Here is a 12,841-nt window from a genome sequence, read left to right on the forward strand (position 1 = left end):
TCCTGTAGTTCCGATCGCCTGAGTTGTCATAATGATAGCCCGCTAACTCAAGAAATTACTCAATCTATACAGCGATGAATCACGATAATGATCCACGGCCTTGCCCGCGATAGCCTTGTGGAAGATACCATACCCGAGCAGACTGGGACCCAAGTTCGATTCCCGGATGGAGAGCGAGCTGCGGTCAAAAGAATAGGAAGTCCTGGAGCTGCACCTCAACCGGATAAATGTGCTCTAGGCCTAGCCTGTCTGCCGAGAGTGCAACTGGCTTCAGTCGAGTCGCCGAGGTGCTTGCGCTCAAGGAGTCAATATGCCATGTTGTAGGCCGAGTTGCGTACGAGTGAGGAGTGGACTAGACCTAGAACCACGGCTTGAGACGTTGTCGGTTCCATAACTACCTGCCTATATAGGCACCTACCCAGGCAGGTCGTACGCTCCCCCAGTGTTAGTATTGGCTCAAGCCACTTCACGTGAGACTCACGTAGCTGCAACTAATACAATCACATGGCTAGCCTGGAATAGCGCGTCACTAAGTTTATTAAAAATGCCAATGGCGAAGCGATGTAGCACAAAGACAACTAAAGAGGATGCTGGGAAACTTGGGACATAAAGTGGAGTGTGGCGACAACAAAGCACTCCGCCCGCTCAAGCGCTGTCCGTGTCCGCAATCTTCTCGGTGACCTTGCCGTCGGCCTGCACCACGACCTTGTCGACCTTGAGCGATGCCTTGACTGGGTTGGGCTGGTCGTAAACCCATTCGAGCTGCTCCAGCGTGCGGCCTTGGGATTCGACACCAAACAGGTACCACATGAGGGCTGTTCGGAATATCAACTGTTAGCACTGTACCACAAAACCAACCACACATCATCACCAACTTACCCTCAAAAAGATCCCATCCGACAAAGATGAAGATGTATCTGTACTGAATATTTCCGAGCGCAATGGGGGTTGCGAATTGGTTGATGAAACCAATGGTTGACACGATGATGCCGGACATGGCCAGACCCTTGGCGCGGATGGTCGTCTCGAGCGCTTCCGTGGGGATGGCGCCCTGGAGAGGCGTGTAGGTAAAGCTGAAGATGATGTTGAACATAAAATACGAGGCAAGAGCACCCTGGGCATACGACAGAATGACGTTCTCTCCCTGGTTGTCGAGAGCGGCGGAAAGACCCGAGTTGATGGCCAGGGCAAAGGAGCAGGCCATGGTTCCGTAGATCAGGACGGGTCTCCTGGGCATGCGGTCGGTGAGGCACACGGCCGTCAGGGCACCAATGGCCGACAGGACCGAGTTGAGCAGGTTGTAGCCCAGACGCTGCGATACCGTGTTGACGCCAATGTTCTCAAAGATGACGGTGTTGAAGTAACCCAGTCCGTTGCCGGAGAACTGGCCGAAAATGCTGATCATGAGGACTTGGGCCATGCGCCAGCGTCCAGCGTGCGTGAGGAACAGAGGACGGTAGTCCCACCAGACCTTGTCGATACCATCCTGCCTGATGCCTTCCCTCATCTCCTGGATTTCGAGCAGCACAATGCGAGACTCGCGGTTGTTGTTGCCGTGGTACTTGACCAGGAACTCAATCGCTTCGCTCTCCCGGCCTTGGGTCATGAGCCATCTGGGGGACTCGGGGATGAAGAACACTCCAACCATGACAAACAAGCAGGCAAAGGCTTGGAAGATCAAAGGCAACTGCCATGATAGGTTTCCGTCGATGTTGTTGGTGCCAAAAGTCACGGCCGCGGCGGGAATACCTTTGAGGTTTTAAGTTAGTCAGGTATTCTCAATGGAAAAAAACAGATAGGAGCCGTATTACGAACTTCCTCCAAACCAGCCACAGTTGTAAAAGCCTGTTGCGCGTCCTCGCCAGTGTGGCGGAGCGATCTCGACGGCGTAGGCGGGTGCGGCGATGGTCATGATGGAAACTGAGTACATGTTAGCATCTGGCGGCACAACATAGAAGTTCAGAGGAACCCACTGCCAAATCCAAGGATATATCTGCCGACGACAAACTGAGCAACGGTGTGAGAAGTGGACTAAACGTGGTCGAAGACGGTCAGTCAAGAATACACACTTATATGTAGGCGGCGAAAAGGGGTATCACGTGATCGTCACATATGACCAAAAGACCAAGGTGGCAGACGACATGATTGTTTGCCGTGTTAAAACAGAAATCGCTTACAATGACAATCATGCCGAGAATGATAACAATTCCGCCGCTGAACATTCCCTTCCTCCTGCCATACTTGTCGGTGAGAACAGCCTGGAACAGACAGTCAGCTTCATCTTACACAGTGCGGCACGTGCTTCACGTTTCGAAGGATCAAAAACAAGAACTTACAGCGAACGGAGCACCAGTGATGCTACCGACGGTGTACATGGAAAAGATGAGCGAGACCTTGACACCAGTCTTGCCGGCGTCAAAGACATTCTGAAAGTGGTCCATGTCGAGAATCGACGTCATGAGCGAGCCGTCGTAGCCATTAGCGCAAGCGCAGCAGAATGCGATAAAGATGGCAAAGTAGAGCTTGAGGGACTCCCTGCTCCAGCGGGGAATGTTGGCCTCCTGAACGGCGGCGAAGAACTCGGCGTTGTGCACGACCTTGGCCTTGGAACCCTCGGCTTTGGCCGTGTGGCCATCGCCGACAGCTACCACGGGCTTGACCGTGGTGATGGCGTCTGGCTGACTGTCAATCTCTGGGGCACCCATGGTGATGATGATGATCAACGGACTGGATGAGGACGATGGTGAAAAAAGGTCAGGAAAATGAGAAGAGATCAAGGACCTTTTAACAGCACCGAGCAGATGGAGGCAAGGTGAAGATTACACGGACAAAGTACCCAAGTACCTACCTTGCAGATTGATCTATCTCCTGAAAAAGCAATACCAATCAAAGGCTTCCCCAGTCAACCCATATTCTGGGGTTGGAGATCTTGCCCCATTTCTCCATGTTGTTTGTCTCCTCAAAATCGCGTGGTTTGGCGTTGGACTAGGATAACAGCGTCTCAATTTTTTGTCAATTCGGCAACACAGCATGTTATTCCCCGCCAATCCATGCAAATTACTGTATCTGGAGGGCGGACGGGCCTGGCTCCGGGACAAAATAGGGAAAGCGCCTCTGGAATCGACAAGGGTTCAGGCATCTTTGAGGGGTCCAGGTTCTCGGCGGCCAGACTTGACAGTGGGGCCGACCTTGAAAGGTGGGTACCGAGGATTGCAATCTCTTGGGGAAGTTGCGAGCTAAAAGTGATTGTTTTCTTTGCGGCCAAACGCGCAGGATATCTGTAACTTGCCAATCGAGCAGTTGAATGCAAATCCAGGCCGGCGAAGCTCAAGTCTTGCGGTATTCGCCACCTACTTAACTTTCCCTAGGTATTTGAACCACGTGTGCGTTTCTTCTCCATCTAACTATTGGTTTGATCGGGACCGAGCCCAGCGGGAAGGAACAGCGAAACAACCCAACCCTGAATTTGCAAGCCGTAATTGGATCGCACTTTGCCAGGTAAACGCCCGCAAAGCAACCGACCATCCTCTCCTCCTTTCGCTAGATCGCGTGAGATCCCGCCTATCCGACAAATTTTACACAACTGATGCCTTCACGTGACATTTCCACGTACCACGAAAGAGGGAATGAACCGACAATAGTGCAGGGCTGCGGCAAGGATGGGCCTGATGCTTGGCACTCTCTCAGATCGCCCGAGTGAAGACAGCTGCTCTAGGCGGCAACTGACAGACAGTTCCCGAAAATGAACGGCGCAGAATCCAACCCAACACCATCTGTTTGTATCTGCAGACACCATTTGAGAAGCAGCTCAATGCTTGCTCAACGACAACGGCGAAATTTCAGCTCGTCCCGCGTTCCCGTAGCTTTGAATACGCGAGATAAATCCAGAGCTCTCCTTCGCCACGGATCGTCGGCTCACTGTTCCCATATATTTCTTGGCCAGTCATGCATATGATCCCCAAGCCGTTGCCAAATATGGCTTATGGCGCTAAGATTCGACAGACGAGTGTCAAGCTCCCAATGTACACCTCTGTTGCGCTCGGCTTGCATACTTTGCATCTGCGTCAAGAAACTAGGCGAATTTACAGAGTAGAAAATTTCCGGACTGCCCCCCCCCCCCCCCCCCCCAGAGACTCGGCTGATCATCAAGAAAGTTGTTTCAGCGGTACGCGGTACGATCTAGAACTGGTTGGCGTTTACACAAGCACCCCTGAAGTCTCTGGTGCCATACAAGCTCACGTCCAAGCGATGTATTGTTGGTGCACCTTCTTGGCGGTGCTTGACGGAACCTTGATCCATCCATTACCAAAAATACCACGTCTACACCTTCGCTGTTCCGGTCCGACAGAGTGGCCCGTTCTGAGTGGGCAACCCGTCAGCAGTTCTAACCTCCCATTTCTCGCTCCCCGGAGTGATGGGCGCCCAAAACAGCCCCCAAGGGTCCCACCGACTCTTGATTTCGGCAAGCCTTTGGTAGTTGTCACCGTAAAAGCTTTGCTGCCAATCAGGCTCCAGACGATCCGCCTCGTTGACATATGCCCCACCATCCGGCGTTACGTCCCGGATCCTTTGCGTGTACTGGTTCAGCCGCGACCACCCCTGCATCCATTGTGCTGGCGTGCCATCGACTGAGCTCCGATCAAAAATGTCGGCGTGCATCTGCGTCAACCGGAATGCCGGGTTCACACCTGACGTCGTGCCCGGCCAACCTGCAACGGCTGGTTTGGGTGTTTGGTGGATTCCATGAAAGGTGTAGCCACCCTCTTCCACCACCTGGCGGATCACAGACATGGTTTGAGAGAATAGTTCCTCGTCCTCCCAGATCATGCGGGGAAACAAGCGCGAGCTGAAGCGAGTGTTTCCAGGCTGGTCACCTCGGCCCTGACTCCCGTCATTAGATCGAGGAGAAGCGCGAGCGGCAGGGTTGCTCACAGAGATTCCCAACCCTCGGAGATTGTCCACCAAGGTCCGAATCCAAGCGTCCGCCTGTCCTTTTGTAAAGTTGGGCAGCTCAAACTCGGCACTAAAGGTGAACGAGCTACTGCCCGAAGGCGAAATGTTGTCGTAAACTGTTCCTCGTGCGTCGGTGGCATGCTTGGAGAACCAGTACACAGCAGAAGCTCCCTGCCAGAAAACATCGGCCTTGTGCGCCGCGCTGCCGTTGATGTTGGAGGTCGAAAATCGCACCGAGGTCTGGGAGACCTCAAGAGCCGGGTAGGCCTTAACCACAGCAGACGTGACAACACCATAGGTGCTGGGCCCGCCGCCACGCAGCGAGAAGAACAGATCCGAGTTGTCGAGATGGTCCGCCGTCACGAAGCGTCCGTCGGCGGTGACAACCTGAAGCACCAATGGCTGATCCGAGCCTAGTCCAAAGTGCGAAGCGAGGCTGTGATGACCGCCGCCCAAGATCCATCCGCCATACGCTCCCACCGTGGAATCACCGGGAACGGCGAGATGCATGTTATTGCGGCGCATATGGGCGTACATCTCCCAGCTCTCAAGCCCAGAAGACACACGCGCGGCCATACCTGAGTACAGGGGCGGGTCGCCAGGAGTCGTGGATGGGATGGTGAGTGATGGGATGAAGTCGAAGCTTTTGAGATGATGCGTCCAGATGCTGATGGAGCCCTTGCCGCAGGACTTGCCATGAAAATCGTGCCCGGTGTTTCTGGCATCACGGTTGTCAGAGCAAAACGCCATCAGTCAGTGGCAGGTTGTGTTATCTCACTTGATCACCAGCCTGATGTCCCTGTTCCTCGCAAAATTGACCGCCACCTGTATGTGCTTCACTGTTCTCGCATCGACCACATAGTCGGCGAACCCTCCCCTCGTGCAATTGCCCCTTGGACGCGGCTCTACAGGACACGAATCGCCCTGCGGCCACCGCGTCAGAACATTCAACGGGTCGTCGATCCAGAAGCGGCCGCTACCGCCCTCGCCGAGGATCCAGTCGCATCGTTCACGGTTATACAGTGTGTTGTTCGCATAGCAGACTGCGCCGGCGGGCTCAGGGCGGAGCAGGGCACCATCGAGGGTGCTGTTGAGGCGGACCCAGTCTTGCGCGGTCGGCCATGCGGTATCGCCGGGGAGGGCTTTGCATTCTGGACCGGGAGGGATCGGCTCCTGTGAGGCATTTCCAAAAGAGATGTCCGACCATGAAGCGGCCTCGGTTTCAGACAGCTGGCTCGTCTCCCAGGGAAAGTTTGCTGCTCCAGCTGGGTTCAAGTACAGAACCAGCACCATTAGTGAGGAGAGCTGTCGTGGCATTTTGATGAAGCAACCGATGCTGATGATGATTGAGAATACTCCTAGGTTTAGATCTCAGGTTTTGAGTGCGCGTACTCATGCTGCCGGACGAGTCCGAGGCGCTGCGAGAAATTCTCAAGACAAAAACGAGTACATAGGTAGGTAGCGAGCCAAAGATGGCTGTAGCCTGTACTACCATCCATTTTCAGCATGCATCGCGAGTATTGGTCGACACGGCATACGATAAAAATAGCATGATTGAGGTATTTCGGCAAGTGAATCGGGAACTATATAGCTAGGGAACCACTTGGGTGAGAAGATCCTTTGGCCGAAGCCTGCATGATCACACAGGTCTGCCCTAACCAGCGAAAACCATAGACCATGGAGTTCTCTTTTGAGTCTGAAGGTGACGAGACACGGTCCAGGTAGGCTTTTATCGAATTTTCAGACTTGATGCGTCACCGAATCGCCTCCAGGTGCCATCGACCCGTGTGGCCATTCCCACGGGAACCACTGCCATGGATGATTGCACTGAGATTAATTAACCCTGGACCATCTCAATCAAGCGGAGAAAATTCATTTATTCCCATGTCTTTTTGCAACTCTGCCATTCCACCAACGGGAGAAGCCGTTTGCGGGCATCATGAGGAGAATGCGGGGTTCAACCAGACTTGTACCTATTTTCGGCGAACAACTCTCCGGGATACATGATTCAAGAGTGACAATATCCATGTCTTTGCGTGTGGAATTTTGCGTACATATCAGGATGGCGTACTGCCCGAGGAAGGCAATTCACGTCGCGTTCTAGTCACGGCTGACCACTGCCATCGCCACAATGCGTTTTCCAGCCCAGACACTCGGCTTCCTGCTGAGTTTCCTGCCTACAGTCGCGGTCGCACTGACCCACAAAGGCGTGGACTGGTCCTCTCTGCTGGTCTCCGAGTCTGCCGGTCGCTCATTCCAAGACGTCAATGGCCAGACCCGGCCGCTCGAGCAGATCCTCGCATCGAATGGCGTCAACACGGTTCGTCAGCGCGTGTGGGTGGGCGCGGGGAGCACGTACAACCTCGACTACAACCTCCGACTCGCGCGGCGCGCAAAGGCCGCAGGCATGAATGTGTACCTGACGCTGCATTTTAGCGACAGCTGGGCCGACCCGGGCCAGCAGACCATCCCTGCCGGCTGGCCCAGAGACATTGACAACCTTTCGTGGAGGCTCTACAACTACACCATGGAGGTGGGGAATGCTTTTGCCGGGGCTGGCGTCACGCCCTCCATCGTCAGCATCGGCAACGAGATCCGAGCCGGGCTTTTGTGGCCCACCGGCGACTACAACAACTTTTACAACATGGCCAGGCTTCTCCATTCCGCCAGCAGTGGTATCAGGGATAGCAGACTGGGCAGGGCGCCCAAGATAATGGTGCATCTCGACAATGGCTGGAACTGGGACACGCAAAAGTGGTTCTACGAGAGTCTTCTCAAGCAGGGGCCATTTGTCCCGGGAGACTTTGACCAGATGGGTGTTTCCTTTTATCCATTTTAGTGAGTTTTTTTTTTTTTTTTTTTCCTTTTTTTCTTTTTACAACGCTATGACCCAAAGTCTTGTCCAGTGCTGAACAGGTTCAACCACCAGCGGCCCCGACGCAACATTCGCCAACCTCAAGACAAGCCTGACCAACATGGCAAACACGTGGGGCAAGGAGATAATCGTCGCAGAGACCAACTGGCCTACGTCGTGCCCCTCGCCCCAATACCAGTTCCCCGCCGATGTGCGCAGCATCCCGTTTTCTGCGGACGGCCAGACGCAATTCTTCCGGCGCGTTGCCAAGATTGTTTCGGGGGTCAGGAACGGCAACGGACTGTTTGTCTGGGAGCCTGCCTGGATAGACAACCAGGCTCTCGGGTCGTCTTGTCAGTCAAATACCATGTTTGCGTGGCCGGGAAAGGCTTTGTCGAGTCTGAGCGTGTTCAAGTCGATGTGATTGAAAAGGGTATGAGGCAGGAATGGGGGCAAGTCATTCTAGTGGATTCAAAGACGTAAGTAAGGTGCATACAGCGAGATCCCATCAAGGTTCATTCATGGTGCAAGACAACAACCAAGTAAGACATAAGGTTCCGGAATTATTCGGGAATTATACCATTAATTACTTGGGCCCTAGCCTTTACTTCCACTGCTGACACTTTTCCTTGCAGTCCCTGCTTTTGTATATTATGTGTGTGTGTAGAACAATCACTATGAAAACGGTTTGGTACGCAAATCAAACTCGAGTATTCCCTTGTGCAAATCACAGTTGCGATTTACGTGTTTATGGACCGATTAATCTTTTTCAAAAAATCAAATCCGTTCTAAAATTATATACATTTGAATCGCTAGTTTCAACTTTCTCTGCGTTTGATTAATAGCTGTGCACTACTATGACACTTCCCGGAGAATTATGCCCCACAAGACTCACTAAGCTTTGTCCCTTGAAGTTTCAATTGTTATAAATAACGTTGCGTACCCCCTGTTCGGCACCCCCCCTGTTCGGCACCCTGAAAATCTAACAACGAAATGCCTACTTTTATAAACTGATTTAAATATAAAATTATCAACGGACAAAAATACAATCGTTTTCACGCTTCTCCGGTTCATTAACCTCTTCTTCATCAGCTAAAGGTTCCAAATTTTCTATATCATTTTCCTGCAATCCAATAATGTTCTGTTTGTTAACCAAAAGCTCGTTTGGATCCGGAACCACCCTCCTCCTTTTAACCGGCCGTATTGCCTCCAGTTGTGCTTCCAATAAGCTGATTTTTTGCTGGGCGCTAGCCAAAAGGGTATCTTTGGCTTCGAAGCTTTTTTGGACTTTTGCAAATAAAAGACGTGAAGTAGCGTTGGTTTTGTTGGATTGGGAAAGTTTTTGCAGTTGAAGTCGGATATCTCGGGTCGTTTTAGGGGTTTTCCAAATAAGTAAAGACGGGTCGTTAATTTTTTGGGCTGGGCTTTCCGGTGTTTTATCCCTTTGCAAACCGTTGTTTTTATCTTTTATAACGTTGGCGTTGCTATTTTCTAACAAAAAAGGGCTTAAAAGTGGTTTAACCAAGTTTACCGGCCATAACCCCGTTGTACGCCAACCAGATTGAATGGTTTTTGCTATAAATGCTTTTAATCTGGCCTTTCGATAACAAAGTAGGAAATTTCGTTTTCCAATAACTGTTGAACAGCAAAATTGGCTAACAAATCCAAGTTGACGTCGATAAGCTTCTTTTAACGGCCCAAAAACCGATAGATCCAATGGTTGAAGAACGTGTGACGAATGAGGGGGTAAATATAGGAGTTGAATATTATTTTGCAAGCAAAGAAGCATAAATTCGTCCGTTATATGTGATCCATGGCCATCCAAAACTAATAACCGCTTTTCAGGGGTTAAAGGTTGGGTATACGGAATAAACACCTTTTTTAACCATTCGATAGCCGTTTGGTTATTTGTCCACCCGTTTTCGGTTGCATGAAATTGCCAATTATCGAAAGGGCTTAAATCCGTGGGAAACTATTGTTGTTGTACGTTTTTTCCCTTAAATATAACGAGGGGAGGGAGGGCAACGCCCGTAGCCGATATACATTCGATTATAGTCGTCCAACCACGCGTTCCGGGCTCTTTTCGTTGCAACGGCCGGATCCCGTTAAACCCTAATACTAGGCCATTAGATCCTTTGCCTTCCATTATACCGGTTTCGTCCATATTCCAACGGTTTTCCGGTTTAATAGCGTTAATAACCGGGTTCGTAATATAAAGCCACCAAGATTTAATTACCTCCGTAGTAGCGCCATTAACCCGGGCGTTATCTATTCGACGGGGCCTTTGGGTTTTAAGGATTGGATAACGAGCCAAAAAACGAGTTATCCAACGTTTTCCAAGGCCTTTTGTCTCTCCGGCGGCTTGAAGAATTCGTTCGGCAAAAAAGCGTAATTCTTGATGCGTTGGCGGAAGCCCTAAAGCTGTTTGGGTAAGTACCCAATCAGCCAAATGCTTTTCCTGTTCCGTGGAAAGCCTTTGAAAAGGGCTTTGTGCTTTTTTATAAGGTTGAGAACCTTTAAGTCGACTTTGAAGTGTAGACCTAGGTATTCCCCATTTTCGGGAGGTTTTTGCAATTGGATTGCCATTATTGACGTCGTTAATTGCAGATATAAGCTGTTTTTCAGTATATTGCTTCATTGGAAAATGGAGAATTAAAATCAGAAAAAAGTAAATCCAAAAGTGACAGATTCATCGAGATATTTATAATAGAAGTTGGAGGATAAAAATAAAAGTGTTGTTATTTTTGGGTGCCGAACAGGGGGGGTGCCGAACAGGGGGTACGCAACGTTACTTTTTTTTTCTCCGTCTTGAAAAGCTTGAATGATTTGAGTATATAACTTTACTTTCCCAGTTTGTACTTTCTGCTACTTTTTTATTTTTTTCAATACATGATATATCTAATTTTCTTTTTTCTTTCCTTTTTTTCTTTTTTTTAATTTCAACTCAACGACTTTTATTCCCTGGAGGAACGGTGTTCAAACTTTGTTATCTGCTATTCTTGTAATCATCTCTTCTCTTCTGCAGTTGAAATATTTTCGACGCCATGAAATTCTCTATATTTTTCATGCTGGCTGCGTCCATAACGCTTGGCGCAGCGGCTAGCGGTATGTCAAGGAACCAACTTGTGCTTACTCCGATACTTGTTACTTACCATCTTGTTCAAATTTATTAGTTCCCTCTATCCAAAATACCGCCGAGCTTACTGCCCGTGATACTCGGTTTCACAACGTGGCGATCAATTTGGGTAAAACGGCACTTGTTTATTCGTTTCCATGAGACGAGAACATACCCACCACTAACTTCAGGTTTACAAACATAGATAAGAGGGCAGCTGGTGACGAGACGGACAAGGAAAAGAAGGCAAAGGACAAGAAGGCAAAGGACAAGAAGGCAAAGGGCAAACCAGCAAAGGGCAAACCAGCAAAGGGCAGACCAGCAAAGGGCAAACCAGCAAAGGGCAAACCAGCGAAGCCCAAGCCAGCTCCCAAACCAGCTCCCAAACCAGCTCCCAAACCAGCTCCCAAACCAGCTCCCAAACCAGCTCCCAAACCAGCCCCGAAAACTCCGGCCACATGTCAGTTTGGTGGCTTAACTGGAGTTTGCAGAAACAGCTTTTGTATAGTCGGTGGTACAGACACTGGGATAAATTCTGCCTGTGTCATTGCCAACCTTTAAAAGGCCGACAAGGCGGAGTGGGTGAATGCATTGACGGAAATTGTGACGGAGCAATAAAGAACTCGAGCTTTGTATTTGTTTGCCTGAATTCTATATTTGTCTACCTTATATATGAAATTGTCCTAGAATACATTATATATTATGAAATTTGTGCCTCCAGATATTACAAGTCTTTCAAATCGATAGGGTGGTCGTGACCCATCAAGTGTGCAGCCTCAAACAATATGCAAGAATTGAAGTGACAAAAGAAAAGAAAAAGAGGAATCGGTCGTTGGGCCGTTTTGTTCGGTACCTAGGTACCTTGTGTAACCTAGACGCGCCGAGCCTGGCGGGAGGCGCGGCCGAGACTGCGCAGCCCAACCATTTTAGTCACAGGCTTCCATGCTTGGACTGCCCGCTCGCGTAGGTGATTAATACCATCGCCATTCGCTTTCAAAGAGCTAGCGCTTGGAACGACTTCAATAAGCCTGGCGAAGAACGCCTGGGTTGTGCATTTTGCGTCTTGTCAGTTTTGAAGCCAAGAGTAGAGACTAGAGAGGCAGGTGCGGGACGGGCCACTGCCACTTACATCAAGGTCGGCCTTATCCGCCTGCAGATCATTGTAAATTTGGTCATCAATACCAATCCGGCCAGCTTGGGACACATCAGACATGGTCATAAAAAAGGTTTCGTAGTGGCCCGCAAAATCCGAAATGCCCTTTGATATGTCGTCGGCGTCGTCACCCTTGGGTATGGTGTCCATGCCTTTCATGTCCTTGACCGTCAACTTGGCCGTGTTGGCTATTCCGTAAATCTGTTTTGCAAATTCCTACAGCTCGCGGTTACATGATTGTCAACGAGGTTGAATTTAAGAAATGAAAATTTATCCATGTATGGGAACAAGTGGAAAAGATCTGTGATGCGGCATGCTTACATTTTTATACAATAAAAGAAGTGACAGAGAATTGGATAGAGTATCGAATTCTTTGGCCGCCTCTCTCGCCCTGGACGCAAACTCCCCAAGCGCCTCGATACGGCCGACGAGTTCTAGGTTCGTGAATTCAGACAAGACGACGTCGCTGCAGATAGCCTGGGCGACGACGGCGGCGTTGAAGATGGAGGGGAACTTCATTTTTGTCAAAGAAGAGAGGGCTTGAAAGAAAGCGATAGAGTGGAGAGAAAAGTTGCAGATGGTGCTGGAGATGGTGCTGGAGCTGGAGTAATCGGCAGTAACAGGCGATGATGATAATGAGACCAGAAGATACAATGAAGCATTAGGATTTCCTGCCTCTTTATATGCAACACTTTCAACATTGTTATATCTCGTCATTATTAGTATCTGCCTCTAAAACCAAGTAGTATATTGCAAGGGTGGTGGT

The 12,841-nt window shown here is 50.1% G+C and overlaps 5 protein-coding genes across 6 annotated transcripts; 2 read left to right on the plus strand and 3 right to left on the minus strand.

Moving 5' to 3' along the window:
- Positions 1-511: 511 nt before the first annotated feature.
- MGG_09728 lies at positions 512-2,977 on the minus strand. 2 transcript variants are annotated; one of them, XM_003717575.1, is made up of 7 exons: positions 2,849-2,977; positions 2,337-2,674; positions 2,178-2,258; positions 1,974-2,031; positions 1,816-1,920; positions 880-1,749; positions 512-815 (listed from the first exon to the last, which is right to left on the minus strand). In XM_003717575.1, exons 2-7 carry the CDS (start codon positions 2,457-2,459, stop codon positions 646-648), a joined length of 1,407 nt encoding a protein of 468 aa, XP_003717623.1. In that variant the 5' UTR covers positions 2,460-2,674; positions 2,849-2,977; the 3' UTR covers positions 512-645. The 2 variants fall into 2 exon arrangements, with proteins under 2 accessions (XP_003717623.1, XP_003717624.1); XM_003717576.1 differs by lacking the exon at positions 2,849-2,977 and having other exon boundaries at positions 2,337-2,789.
- Positions 2,978-4,320: 1,343 nt separating this feature from the next.
- On the minus strand, positions 4,321-6,270 carry MGG_09727 (FAD binding domain-containing protein; the record flags this gene model as incomplete). Its single annotated transcript, XM_003717577.1, has 2 exons — positions 4,321-5,671; positions 5,732-6,270. The coding sequence occupies 2 exons, from the start codon at positions 6,268-6,270 to the stop codon at positions 4,321-4,323; spliced, it is 1,890 nt and encodes a 629-aa protein (XP_003717625.1).
- Positions 6,271-6,536: 266 nt separating this feature from the next.
- Positions 6,537-8,340, plus strand: MGG_09726 (arabinogalactan endo-1,4-beta-galactosidase). Its single transcript, XM_003717578.1, has 3 exons — positions 6,537-6,560; positions 6,628-7,791; positions 7,883-8,340. Exons 2-3 carry the CDS (start codon positions 7,085-7,087, stop codon positions 8,229-8,231), a joined length of 1,056 nt encoding a protein of 351 aa, XP_003717626.1. The 5' UTR covers positions 6,537-6,560; positions 6,628-7,084; the 3' UTR covers positions 8,232-8,340.
- Positions 8,341-10,851: 2,511 nt separating this feature from the next.
- MGG_09724 (uncharacterized protein) lies at positions 10,852-11,483 on the plus strand (the record flags this gene model as incomplete). The annotated part of the gene is made up of 2 exons (XM_003717579.1): positions 10,852-10,912; positions 11,128-11,483. 2 exons carry the CDS (start codon positions 10,852-10,854, stop codon positions 11,481-11,483), a joined length of 417 nt encoding a protein of 138 aa, XP_003717627.1.
- A 310-nt stretch (positions 11,484-11,793) lies between these two features.
- Positions 11,794-12,594, minus strand: MGG_09723 (uncharacterized protein; the record flags this gene model as incomplete). Its single annotated transcript, XM_003717580.1, has 3 exons — positions 11,794-11,964; positions 12,052-12,276; positions 12,397-12,594. The coding sequence occupies 3 exons, from the start codon at positions 12,592-12,594 to the stop codon at positions 11,794-11,796; spliced, it is 594 nt and encodes a 197-aa protein (XP_003717628.1).
- Between the last annotated feature and the right edge of the window lie 247 nt (positions 12,595-12,841).

Source organism: Pyricularia oryzae, chromosome 4, assembly GCF_000002495.2.
Source record: "Pyricularia oryzae 70-15 chromosome 4, whole genome shotgun sequence".
Lineage (NCBI taxonomy): Eukaryota > Fungi > Ascomycota > Sordariomycetes > Magnaporthales > Pyriculariaceae > Pyricularia > Pyricularia oryzae.